The sequence below is a fragment of the Macaca fascicularis genome, chromosome 5 (assembly GCF_037993035.2).
Source record: "Macaca fascicularis isolate 582-1 chromosome 5, T2T-MFA8v1.1".
Classification (NCBI taxonomy): domain Eukaryota; kingdom Metazoa; phylum Chordata; class Mammalia; order Primates; family Cercopithecidae; genus Macaca; species Macaca fascicularis.
In genome coordinates this window covers 127,504,922-127,519,561 of record NC_088379.1, presented here as the reverse complement: position 1 = coordinate 127,519,561, position 14,640 = coordinate 127,504,922, and the positions used below count along the sequence as shown (strand labels likewise).

The 14,640-nt window shown below is 33.7% G+C and overlaps 1 protein-coding gene across 2 annotated transcripts in view; it reads right to left on the bottom strand.

The window, feature by feature from the left end:
* Positions 1-1,533: 1,533 nt before the first annotated feature.
* Positions 1,534-14,640, bottom strand: part of ADAD1 (adenosine deaminase domain containing 1) — a 52,119-nt gene continuing 39,012 nt past the window's right edge. For both annotated transcript variants that reach the window (XM_005555851.5, XM_074040986.1), the window contains 2 exons: positions 11,455-11,584; positions 1,534-2,878 (listed from right to left, as the gene is read on the bottom strand). In XM_005555851.5, coding sequence (XP_005555908.1) covers positions 2,765-2,878; positions 11,455-11,584 — 244 coding nt within the window. In that variant the 3' untranslated portion in view covers positions 1,534-2,764. The remainder of the gene's footprint in view (positions 2,879-11,454; positions 11,585-14,640) is intronic.

Genomic DNA, 14,640 nt, shown 5'->3' with positions numbered 1-14,640 from the left:
TGAGTGTTCCTTGAGGTTCTAGCCCTAATCCTCTTTGTATTCTCCCTGAAGAGGCAAACATCTCTTCTCACAACTTCAATAATCTCCATTAACTATCTGCATAATCTTTGCAAACGACTGATTCCCAATCTTTTACCAAAGGTCCAAAACTTTCTTAAGGTCTCCGTTACCATATTTCTTATTGTTATATATCTCCAATTAGCCATCTTATTACCATCTTTAAAATGTCAAAACTTCAAATCTTTTCAGCCAAATCATATTCCATTCTTGACTTCTCTACTTGTAGTAGTAATGGTACCTCCAGTCACACAGCTCAAAGTCATGGAGTCACCTTTGTCTTGTCCATCTCCTTTATTTCATATATTCTGTTTTCATTGCCTAGCATCCCATCGTTACTTGAATTTATCTTCTTTATAAATGGTAACAATCCTGGTTTGGGTCATCATTATCTCTTATGTAGGCTGTTATCATGGCCTCCTAAATTTCCAGTCTTCTCTTCTCTAATCTCGAATACAATTCCTCTCTAATCTTTATTATTTCCAGATATAATGCATTTTCTCTCCCATTTCAGCTTACCAAATTTTACTCATCCTTCAATGCTTGCCTCAGATCACCTTAGAGCTAAAAGGGGGCTTAAACTTAGATACAAGCAATTTAGTGGTTTTTGAACAATTTTAAAAGTGGAAGTTTAGAAGTCTGAATTTAGAAGTTTGGTTTTCTTCAAGCAAACTATCTTGCAGAACTTCAATACATAACATGTGAGAGATGAAAAGCACAGCTGTTTTTGATGAAGGGCAGCCTGGAGCCCTTCCCACAACACCTTTATCCCTGAACAAAGAATGAAAATCATTAGTCTAAACTTCATCCTTGCAAAGATAAAGAACTGAAGAGAGATTAAATGATTCACAGTAGTCTCAGCCATAAAAGCAAATGTTGGGCTTCACGTCCATTTCCTGACCTTTCTACTAAATGACTGCCTTCTACTCCATGCCATCTCCTTTATCCTTTATGAAGTCTCTCTTGATATCCCTTACCTAGACAAAATATTTTTCTTGAAACCAAAACACCACATATAATTGAATGTACATAGTATACAGAGGCGGCAACTACATGTTGAATAAATGAGTGGTACTTAGTAGATTTTGTCTGTAAAACAGTTGGGCATTTTTATCTTCCCCTTAAAACTGCAAATTTCGTGAGGAAATAAATTGTTTTTTACTGATCCTCATGGCAGTGCCTAATTCTGGGCCTTTTAATAATGAGGCAGAACTTTCAGACACAAATAAAAGTACTTGGTGCTTTCCCACATTTTGTAAGTGCCAGCTAAAAGCAAAATAGTTATGAATGGAAGAGCCAAGAGATGGTGAAAGATCTTGTATTTTCAAAGGCAAGTTTACTATCAAGGAGAAGTGAAATAATAGAAGGCTGAACACTTGCTATGAAAAGAAACAGCCCTGCAAAGAAAATAAAAATATTGAACAGGGAAATAGCAGTTGCAGAAATAAGCAATAAATACTATGTAACTAACTGAAATGGAATTTGTTAATATTGTGTTTATTTTAATCCACATGAAACTGCCCATATTTTGATCCCTTTTAATCCACCAAAAAGGCAACTTCACATGATTCAACCTAGTATCAGTAGAGTTTAGATTACTGAAAGATGTCTTTCCAGCATGACTTCACTGTTCATCAACTAAATTCTACCATACTTTTAGAACAGACAAAAACCCAAAACAATTTATATACACCTCATTTGTGATTATAACAGTTCATGTGGGGTAGGTGTGAGATTGATAAGTTTAGTAAAGATCTAAGGTAAGGGGGACAAACTCTGAGAACCAATCATGTTTAATATATCTGTGATTGCAAATCAAGGAATAAGATGTAGAAGCTAAAGTATGGGACAAACAATTTCACTAAAGATACTTCTCCTAACTCAAAAGTAAGTAAACTTTCCCTTTTTTCTTTCTAATCACTGTATAAAGACATACAGGTAAAATGCTGAACAGTCTTTTACTGACTTATAAATTAGAAATCCCTGTTAATCTAAATTAAAAATAATTAAATCACATTTGGTACAGATAGATCTTGTAGAACAGCTGAAAATGGGCAATCATATTTAATGTACATATGACAATCCTCTATTAATAGAATAACTACTTTATCAAACTATTCCTTAACATGGTTAATATTTTTCTACATTTATATGTGCAGTTTGCATTCATGAACTCCTTTAACATGAGAGCTGATGTTTTAGGTATTGTTTCTTTAGTAACACCTAGCATGGTGACTGGCAAATATTAGGCAGTCAAATGTCTGTTGAATTCATCAATGAGTATGAATCATTATTTTTATTCTCAACTTCTAATATTTAATTTTTAAAAAACTGAGTGAGATGCCAGGATACAACATTGAATATGGTAGCCATATGGACAGCTTTAAAGCAAAAACTTAAAAGAAAAGGAAATCTCTATTAAACTACAAAAAGGAAAATGGCTTTACAATATCTGTCAAAATAAATACAAAATGGCTACATATTCAAATAGGTAAGTCCTTTTCCAAGAAAATGAAAAAGTAAAAAACTCTAATGTTTCAATGTAATTTGGCAGGAATATTTAGAAATTTTCAGCAATCACTGCACATTGCTATTGCTAAGACTCTGATTCTGAAAGTTGAAAACCACCAATATTTTAAAAACATTTTTACTAGTCAAAACATACCAAACAATACAAGATTTTTAATGTGACAATGGATTGCCTATTTCACATGTTAAATTGCTCTATGCAGGGAGATTTCACAATCCAGGATCCATAGCCATGTTGTTGTAAGTAGGATTTCAACTTACATTTAGCTTCTTGATAGGAGGCAGACATACACTAGAGAAGAAAAAAAAATGAATTATAGAAAACAGGCAGCATTTAACTTCTGAAAAGTAGCCCCAATACTGCTTCTTTAGCTTGAAATTTTAAAAAGTTAATGAAAGTCTTTTTTAATTCCTATATTTTAATATTTTTGAAGCTAAAAAATTTCCTTCCCAACACTCCTAAAAAGCAATTATTCTTTTTTTTTTTTTTTTTTTTTTTCTCTCAGAGCCAAGGTCTGACTCTGTCATACAGGCTGGAGTATGGTGGCATGATCACTGAATTCCTGGGCTCAAGCCATCTTCCAGCCTCAGCCTCCTGAGTAGCTAGGACTACAGGCATGCACCACCATGCCCCACTATTTTTTTTTTTTAATCTTTTGTAGAGACAGGGTCTTGCATGTTGCCCAGGTTGGTCTTGAACTCCGGGCCTCAAGTGGTCCTCCACCTTGGCCTCCCAAACCTCTGGTAGTATAGGCATGAGCCATCACACCTGGCCAGTTTTTCTTCTTCTTTTTTTTTTTTTTTAACATTTTAAATTAAAAGATTAATCAATCTCATTGAAGAAAATTTGAAAAACAGACAAAATATAAAGAAACAAAAATTATCAGTAATCATAAAACTCCATGGTGGTAGATAAAACTAATGGTGGTAGATAGCCACCATTAATATTTTGGCGAATTTTCATTTTTTATAAATGAAAACATAAATGAATTTTTAACAAGCTGGTTTTACTGAGATATAATTTACATACCATGAAATTAATTCATTGTTAAGTATATTGTTTGGTGTTTTTTAATGAATTCATAGAGGTATGTAAATATCAGCAGAGTCCAGTTGTGAAACAGATCTCTCACCTCTAAAAAGTTCCACTGTATTCACCTGCAGTCCTGGTGCCAGGACCAGCCCTAAACCCAGACAAACACGAATCTACTTGCTGTCTCTAGAGTTTTACTTTTTCTAAAAAATTCATATAAATTAACACAATAAGGATCCTGTTGTGTCAGGCTTCTTTCAGTTAGCATAAAGTTTTCCAGTTCATTTAGTTTGTTTCATGTATCAGTAGCTTGTTCTTTTTTATTGCTGACCAATATTCCATTGTAGGGGTATAATATTTCATTGCAGGGATATAACACATTTTGTTTATGTATGCACCAGCTGATTAACATTTGAATTGCTTCCAGTTTTTGGCTTTTCTGAATAATGCTGTTATAAACATGCACGTAAATACCAGTGGAATTGCTGATTACACATTTACCATCTTAAGAAAATGCCAAACCGTTTTCCAAAGTGGCATTTTCTCATAGTCTGTAGTTTGTATTTTCATTTTCTTAACGATGAATTTTGAAAAGCAAGTATTCTATTTTGGAGTCAAATGATCAATTTTCTTCTTTTATGGGTTATTCTTTTGGTATCATATCTAAGAAATCTTTCCCTAACAATGTAAATATTTTCTAATTTATATTTAATAATGTAAATATTTTCTCATATTTTATTTGAAAGTTTTATAGTTTTAGCTCTTGAGTTAGATCTAAAGTCCACTTTGAGTTAATTTTTGTGTATGATTGACATAAAGATCTAAGTTAATTTTTTGTTTTACCCACATATATCCCACCATTTTAGCATTATTTGTTGAAAAATGATTCTCCCATAGAATTGGCACTTTTGTACAAAAACAATTGATCATATGTGTATAGGTTTATTTCTGCTCCACTGATCTATATGTCTATTATTATATCAATACATTGTCTTAATTACTATAGCCTTATTGTAAGTTTTCTAACTTGGTTCTTTTTCAAAATTCTTTTGGCTCTTAAATGTCCTTTGGATTGCACTGGGCACGGTGGCTCATGCCTGTAATCCCAGCACTTTGGTGGGTAGAGTACTTGGGGTCAGAAGTTCGAGACCAGCCTGGCCAACATGGTGAAACCCCATCTCTACTAAAAATACAAAAAATTAGCTTGGCGTGGTGGCGGGCACCTGTAATGCCAGCTACTCGGGAGGCAGGAGAATCACTTGAACCCGGAAGGCGGAGGTTGCAGTGAGCCAAGATCATGCTGTCACACTCCAGCCTGGGTGACAGAGCAAGACTCTGCCTCAAAAAAATAAAAAAAAGGCCTTTGGATTTCCATATCAATTTCACAATCAGCTTGTCAATTTCTACACAAAAGCCTGCTGGAACTTTAATTTTGCTTTGAAGCTATAAATTAATTTGGAGAGAAGTGACATCCTAACAATACTGTTTTCCAGTGCATTATGATGGTACATCTCTCCATTTACTTAGGTCTCCTTCAATTTCTCTCATCTATGTTTCATCATTTCCAGTGTACAGGTCTTGCATTTCTTTTAAATTTATTCCTCTGTGTTTACACACGAACACACACACACACAAAAGTACACATTTGGTGCTACTGTGGATGAAGCTGCTTTCTCAATTTTTTGAGCATTCATTCCTTGTATAGAAACAATTTATTTTTCTACATTGCTCTTATATCTTGTGACCTTGCTAAAGTCACATATGATCCAGTTGTTTGTTTTTGGTAGTTGCCAAACAATATTTTACCTACAAGATACAATTTAGGAAAAAAAAAAAATTCTTCATCCTTTACAGTATAGGTACCTTTTTACCTCTTTTTCTTGCCTTGCTGCATTGGCTAGGACCTACAGAACAGTGCTGAATACGTGCTGAGAGCACACATTCTCGCCTTCTTCCCCAATCTTAAGTAGGGAAAGGAGTTATTCAGTCTTTTAACTATTAAGCAGAATGTCAATGGTAGGCTCTTCATTGATGCCCTTTATGAACGTGAAGAAGTTCACTTCTATTCCTTGTTTGTTCAGTGTTTTTATTGTGAATGGGTGCTGGACTTTGTCAAATGCATTTTGTATGTCTTTTGAGATTATACAAATTTTAAACTTGAATTTATTCATATGGTGTGTTACATAAAGTAATTTTCTGATCTCAAATCAACCTTGCATTACTGGTATAAACCTTCTTGGTTGTGGAGTATAATCCTTTTTGTATGTTGCTGGATTTGGTTTGTCAATATCTTGCTAAGGATTTTCACATTTATTTTCATGAGAGAGACTGGTTTGTAGTTTTCATTTCTTGTAATGTTTTCTGGCCCACTTTTGGTATCAGGTTAACACTGGACTTGTAAAATGAGTAGAGAAGCATTTTCTCCTCCATTTTCTGAAAGAGCTTTTGTAGGATTTGTATTATAGTTTGCTTATATGTTTGACAGAATTCACCAGTGAAGTCATACACGTGTCTGAGATTTTCTTTAGGAAAATAATTTAATTGGTAATTCGATCTCTTAAGTTTTATTTGGATATTCTATTTTTGAGTCAGTTTTTATGAGTTGTGTCTTTCTAGGAATATGTCCATTTCATCTAACTTGTTTGTTGACAAACAGTTGTTCATAATCCCTTATAATAATTTTAAGCTTCTTAAGGTCTGCAGTGATGACCATTTTTTTTAAATTCCAAATTTTGATAATTTCTGTTACCTGTTATTTTTTCTTGGTTAATCTAGCTAAAGGATTACCAAGTTTAATTTTTTAATGAACCAGATTTAGATTTTTTCCTATTTTTTTTCTATTTTCAATTTCACTGATTTCTATTCTGATTCATCACATTTTATTATTTCCTTCCTTCTACTTACTTTGGTTCTGATTTGCTCTTCTTATTCTGGCTTCTTGAGCTGGAAGCTCAAATAACTGATTTTAAGATTCTTTTCTAATATAAGCATTTAAAGCTATACATGTCTAAGTACTTACTTATATAGTCATTCCTTGGTGTCCATGGGGAATTGGTTCCAGGACCCTCTAGAAATATCAAAATCTGCAGATGCTCAAGTCCCTTATATAAAATGGCATGGTATTTGCATATAACCTAGGGACGTTCTCTCATATTCATTAAATCATGCCTAGATTATTTATAATATCTAATACAATATAAATTCAATGTAAATAGTTGTTATACTGTATTTTATTTGTATTATTTTTATTTTTGTATTTTTTTAAAACTTTTCCTTCCTCCCTACCCCAAATATTTTCGATCCATAGTTGGCTGAATCTGAGGATGCATAACTTATGGCTACAAATGGCCACCTGTATTCCATAAATTTTAATATATAACATTTCACTTTCACTTAGTTCAAGATATTTCTTAGTTTTCCTAACAACTTTTTCCTTGAACCATGAGTTATTCGGAGGCAAGTTAACTTCCAAATATATAGCAGTTTCTCATATTTCATTCTGTTCTTGATTTCTAATTTAATTCCATAGTGGTTAGAACATACTTGGCATGATTTTAATCCTTTTAAGATTACTGAGACTTGCTTTATGACCCTATGCTGAAGAATGCTGCATGTGGGCTTGGAAAGAACATATATTCTACTATTGTATAGAGTGTTTTCTACAGGTCAGTGAGTTTTGATTAGTTGGTAGTGTTTATCCTATATTTTTACCGATTTTCTGTGGAGTTGTTCTACCAATTACTGACAAAGGAGAATTAAAACCAACTACAGTTGCTGAATTGTCTATTTTACCTCACAACTCTGTCAGATTTTGCTTGTATATTTTAGGGCTTTGTCGTTACACCAACGTACACATATCTTTGTAATGTATTGACCTTTTTACCACTGTAAGATGTTGCTCTTTGTCTCCAGCAATATTTCTCCTCTTCATGTATATTTAATATTAATATATTCAAGCTGTCTTATTATTTATATGATACGTCTTCTTTCATCCTTATAACTTGCAATTTATTTGAGACTGAATTTAAAATCTGTCTGTTGCAGACAGCATATATTTGAATCAGGCTTTTTTTAAACCCAGTCTGACAATCTGTCATTTGACTGGAGCAATTAGTCTACTTTATTGTAATTATTGATATGGTGAATTTATATCTGCCATTTTACTATTTATTTCTCACATCTTATGTCTTTTTACAATTTCTCTGCTTTTACCTTACTGTCCTATAGTTTAAGAAAAATGTTTTACTGAACTATTTTAATCCTTCTGTTGGTATTTTATCAATAATTTTTCATTTATTTTCTTCATGGTTACATTAGGAATTACAATATACCTCTTTACCTTATATATTTGATTTCAGATTCATACTGGCTTATGGTAAAACAGCAACTTTATTTCAATATAGAGCCATTTCTTACCAAATTCTTTGTTATATTGTCATATATATTGCATCTATGTTATAAACTCAACAACACAGTGTTGTTTTAAACAACTTTTTAAAAAGAAAATAAGAGCAAATATATAGACATGCACATATACATACTCATAGGTCTCATGTTTATCCACACAATTATCATTTTCAGTATTTACTATTCCTTCCTGTGGATTTGCTATCATCTGGTACAATTTTTTCCAAGTCTCAAGGACTTTCTTTGGAATTCCATTTAGGGAAGTACTGCTAACAACACATTTTCTTAACATTAGTTTAACCTGTGAATGCTCTTATTTTGCTTTTATTTCTGAAGGATTATTTTCCTGGATACAGAATTCTTGGTTATCAGGAGTTTTCCTTCAGCACCCTGAACCTGCCATTATACTGCCCTTTGGGCCTCCACTGTTTCTTTTATAACAGCTTTGTTAAGATATAATTCACAAGTCAAAAAATTTACCCTTTTAAAGTGTACAATTCAGCTTTCAATGTATTCACTAATTTGTGCAGCCATCACCATTAATTTTAGAACTTCTCCATCAACCCAGAAAGAACTTTGTATCTATTAGCAGTCACTCCTGATTCTTCCTCCTCTAGCGCCTGAAAACCACTAATTTCTGTCTCTATGAATTTGTCTATAATAGACATTTAATATAAATCAAACCACAAGATATGGGGCCTACGCATTCTTTCACTTGACATAATATCTTATTGTATCTGGGCTCTCACTTATATTTCATTGTCTATATGCCAGTACCACACTGTCTTGATTACTGTAGTTTCATAGAAAGTTTTGAAATTAAGAACTATGGGCCGGGTGCGGTGGCTCAAGCCTGTAATCCCAGCACTTTGGGAGGCCGAGACGGGCGGATCACGAGGTCAGGAATCAAGACCATCCTGGCGAACACGGTGAAACCCCATCTCTACTAAAAAATACAAAAAACTAGCCGGGCAAGGTGGCGGGCGCCTGTAGTCCTAGCTACTCGGGAGGCTGAGGCAGGAGAATGGCATAAACCCGGGAGGCGGAGCTTGCAGTGAGCTGAGATCCGGCCACTGCACTCCAGCCTGGGCGACAGAGCAAGACTCCGTCTCAAAAAAAAAAAAAAAAAAAAAAAAAATTAAGAACTATATTTTTCAACTTTTTCAATTTTTTTTTTTTTTTGGCTATTTTGGGTTGGCCTCCACTGTTGCTAATAAGAAATCAATGCATTAAGCCTTTGTAAAACTTCTGCCATCTTCTGATCAACTTGTATGTGGAAGGGAATGTACTGAATGTTACAGTCAGCTATCAAGTATCCCTTGGCTTGTACTCTTTGATGGGCTCTCTTGGGTATTCCCTGCACATGAGCATAGTTTTTCAGTCAGCCAGGGAAATATGAAGAATCTACCTCAGCCCTTTCAGGGCTCTCTCATTTTCCAGATCTCCTTGTTAACTTGCTAGTTAGCCTACCACTTGCCTCCAACCAGGATGGCAACCTTGGGCCAGCAAAGTTACCAGTTTTCCCCATTTATTTCCTACCAAGTTTGGCATTTAAGCCAACAAAACTGCAAACTTTCATTCCCCTGTCCCAAATCAAGTATACCTCCTCTGAAAGCAAAGCTGCTGCTTTTGGTGGCAGCCTCACTGGGTCAAAAAATTACAGTTCTTGCCATTCAAACCAGCAGAAAGGAAGAAAATGAGAATGAGAAAAGAATGAGAAAATGAATGACAAGAGCCCTGGGCAAGAAGGCCACATACTCCTGTAATTCTTGCTAAAAAAAAAAATTGCAGTTTTTCTTTTTTCTTTTTCTTTTTTTTTTTTAAGAGAGATAGGGTCTTGCTTTGTCCCCCAGGCTGAAGTGCAGTGGTGTGATTATAGCTCACAGCAGCCTTGAACTCTTGGGCTCAAGTGATCCTCCTACCTCAGCCTCCCAAGTAGCTAGGACTAGAGCTGTGGGCCACCATGTCGGCTAATAATAACAGTTTGTGAGGAATACACACCTTTGAATGTTTTTTCTGTCTTCTGTCAATGTCCAGAGTTGTGAAAGGTTGTGTTTCACAATTTTGTCTGGTTTTCTACTTGTTTTTATAACAATTTACAACTTTTTTATGCCACAAAACCAGAAACAGTCTAGATAAGCTTTTATACTTAAAAATGTGTGATTATATATACACACACCTGTAATTAACGTAACTGCCTTACAGGCTGTGACTATACAGGTTAAGCATTAGGTTGGTAAAATTAAATGACTTTCATATAATGCTATCTCATTATTGGCATTAGGATAGCAAAGCAATTTACATTTAATATTTAATAATGGTAACCTGGAATTATGTTCATGTTGGCCAGGCATGGTGGCTCAAGCCTGTAATCCCAGAACTTTGGGAGGCCGAGGCAGGCGGATCACCTGAGGTGAGGAGTTCGAGACCAGCCTGGCCAACATGGCAAAACCCCGTCTCTACTGAAAGTACAAAAATTAGCCTGGCATGGTGGTGTGCACCTGTAATCTCAGCTACTCAGGAGGCTGAGGCGGGAAAATTGCTTGAACCTGGGAGGCAGAGGTTGCAGTGAGCCAAGATTGTGCCATTGTACTCTAGCCTGGACAACAGAGTGAGACTCCATATCAAAAAAAAAAAAAAAAAGAGAGAGAGATGTTCATGTCATTATCACATAGAAAGAAAAAGTAGATTAAAACATACCATACCCAATATGGTCTTATTTTTAAACAGACACATATACAAATACGTATATATGAGAAGGAACTGAAATAACATGCTCACATTAAAAGACTGAGTATTAACTTCGAATAGTAAGTGGGATTACAAGTATCAATAATATTTTTTTCTGTATTTTAAAAACTTTTTCAAATTTTTGACTTAAACTTACATTATGTTTATGTAAAAATATAAACATTTTTTATAAATATATAAAAAATATAAACATTTCCAAAATATAAAATATTTTGGAAGAGAAAAAAAGGCTGTGTACATTGCCTACTAAATCAGATTCAAATCAGATGCTGAAATTAAAGTTTTTTCACAACTTTAAAATAGAAAAATTCATATATCTTAAAAATGTATTATTTTAGAATACTTAACATTCTACAGTTAATACAATTAATACCAAATGCAGAATAAATTTTAACATTTTGTTTCTCTGGTATGACATAGCAGGTTTTGAGTGCTATGTAACTTACACTGTCAGAATAAGTATATACCATACTAAAATGGCTACTTTAAATGGCAATACTTATTTACATATCTAATTTCTGACATGTTCATTTAAAAACCAGTTTTACCGTTACATGGTAATATCTTATATTCAGGAAGTATTCAATAAACTTTTGTTAAGGAGATTCATTTTAAAATGACCACATTAATGTCTTAAATTTTATTCCTATGATAACTTTATTCCTTTAAGGACTTACCTTGGCTGCATGATATGTACCAGCTTCAAGTAATTCTTTTTTAGCTTCTTTGGCAAGCAGGTTAAACCGACTTAACATTGCAGCCTTACAAAGCCGACTTGCCATTGACATACCACTTTTAAATGGGGAACTAAGCAGAGAGAAATAAAATTTTTTTTTATTTCTTTTTCAGTAATTTATGTCGGCAATTGTACGGATTAAAATCAACATGTATCTACAAAATATTTCTTGATTATTTGCAATATACATAGTGAACTGTTTTTTACATAAGAGGCATTCTTAATATTTACTTTCTGAAGTAAATTTCTTACATTATGTTTTAAATTATTTAGTATTGCATCAAAAATTAATGCAGAAGATAGACCTTGGAACATTTCTATTGTATGAAACAAAATTAATCTATGATGATACAGATTAAACAGTGGTTCTATAAGGGATTGACTGGAAGTGGGCATCGAAATACTTTCTGCATTTTGACTAAAATGATGGTTACATAGGTATATGAATATACCAAAATTAATGAAATCGTACAATCTATTTTGTATTTCACTGCAAGAAGTTTTGGCTCAATAAAAGCGTAACATATACACATAACCTATTTCACAACCCTTCGTGTGTGTGTATATTATGTGCATGTAGATGTGTAATTTGGGTTTCTAATGAAAGTGGGTCCACAGATCATGAACCTTTTTGCTACTGTAACTTTTCCCCTTCATTGTATCTTCTCATTAGTTGTTCTTAGGATAGATAACAAAAACAGTCAAAATCCTTCATTCCTCCTAGTTTCCAGTTATTTGCAATGTGACTTTTCAGATCCTCACATCAATAGCCATGGCTGATTTTTGCTTCCCTTGAATTTTACTAGTCTTGTGATTTGTTTTAGCAAACAGAATAGATAGTGTGATAATTCTGAAGCTAGGCCTGGAGATGCCTTGGTTCTTATTTTCTTTTCAGCAGTAACAGTAAATAATGCCTTACTCTGAATGTTAGTGGGAATGCCTCTGACATTTTATCAATCATGATAATATTTTTGGACTAATAAAGATATACTTTATCCTGTAAAAAGACACTACCTAGCTATTCCTTTTTATTGAATATCTTCATCTAGAATAGTTCAAGAGCTAAATTATTTATACACTTTCTTAGAATTTATAGAGATAAACATCTGGTATTTTCCCTAGATTAATTAATATAACATATTAATAAGAGTTTCTAGTCCAGTGTTATTTCTATTATGTTACTATCTTTGAATTCCTAGAAAAAATGCCAATTGGTGTTACTGTATAAAATATATTATTGCAATGTGCTGCTAAATTCTGCTCCCTGATCTTTTATATAGCAGTTTTTCTTGGATATAAATGAGTTTGGTCTGTAATTTTGTGTGGTGGAGAGGAGGAGCAGCAATTTTTTTTTGTAAACTTTTAAGTTCAGGGGTACATGTGCAGGTTTTTTTATATAGATAAATGTGCGTCATAGGGGTTTGTTGTACAGTCTATTTCATCACCCAGATATTAAGCCTAGTACGCATTAGTTATTTTTCCTGACCGTCTCCCTCCTCCCACTCTCCACCATCTGAAAGGCCTCAGTGTGCGTTGTTCCCCTCTATGTGTCCATGTGTTCTCGTCTAGCTCCTACTTATAATAGAACACGCGGGATTTGGTATTCTGTTCCTGTGTTCGTTTGCTAAGGACAGTGGCCTCCAGCTCCATCCATGGCCCCGCAGAGGACATTATCTCATTCTCTTTTATGTCTGCATAGTATTCCATGATGTATATGTACCACATTTTCTATATCCAGTCTATCATTGATGGACATTTGGAATTATTCCATGTCTTGGCTACTGTGAATAGCGCTGCAATGAGCATACGCATGCATGTGTCTTTATACCAGAATGATTTATATTCCTTTGGGTATATACCCAGTAATGGGATTGCTAGGTCAAATGGTATTTCCATCCTTAGGTCTCTGAGGAATTGCCACACTGTTTTCCACAACAGTTGAACTAATTTACACTTCCACCAACAGTGTATATGTGTTCCTTTGTCTCCACAACCTCACCAGCATCTGTGTTTTGACTTTTTAATAGCCATTCTGATTGGTGTGAGACAGTATCTCATTGTGGCTTTGATTAGCAATTTTAAAAAATCAGATTTAAGTATCAATCATATACTTGTTTCATAAAAGTATTTGGATGCTTTCCATCTTTTTGGATAGCACTGGAATTATCTGCTTTTTAAAGGTTTAGGAAAAAAACCTCTGAACTACCTCAGAATGGTACTTTGAGGAACAGTTAAGGTGCCTTCTTGGTAACTTTCTCATGAAAATAACATTTATATTTTTCCTCCTTCTATATATAAGTTTTACAAGTAATGTTTTCCTAGAAATTTGCCCATTTCATTCAGGTTTTAAAATATATTTGTGTGGTTACCCAAAATAGCTTATGATCCTCTTGTTTTTATATGAGATTGGTGATTTTTCTTATCAGCTTTTTATAAGTAATTTTGCCTTTTTCTGTTTTTTTAAAGCTCTTTTCTTTATATTTCTAAATTATTTCTATCATTTATTGTTATATGCATTTAAGGCTCTGACTTTTCTATTCAGCTTTGTTTAAACTGTATAACCTACAAATTCTGATGTGTAATATTTTCAATATCCCTATTTTCTAAATATTCTGCAATCTCAGTTTATATTTCCCCTTTGAGCTAGCAGTCAGAATTTTTCCAGTAAAAGCAGTTCCTAGTATTCCGAGTTTGTTATTCATAGTTTTATCTCATCATAATCAGAGAATATGTCTACATTGCTTCTACTTTTTGGAATTTGTTATTTTCTTTGTGGTTTAACACACAGCTTTTTGTTAGTGCTCTATAGTTTCTTGAGGACTAGGTACATTTTCTATTTTTAAGATGCAGAGTTTAAAGTAATGAAATCTACCTTACTGTTATTTAAAATGGCTATATTCTTGTTTACTTGTTTACTGTTTTCTCCACCTGATCTACCATGAACTGAAAGAGGTGAATTGTTGTCTCTACTAGTAGTGTGTTTCTACGTTTCCTTTCCTCGTCTTCTATAATTTCTGCTTTGTGAATGTGGCTATGTCACTTTCGGCTAAACATTCTTCTGTCCTCTGTATGAATTATACTGTTTATATTGCTAAGGTTTTTTTTTTTTTTTTTTTTTTTAAGATGG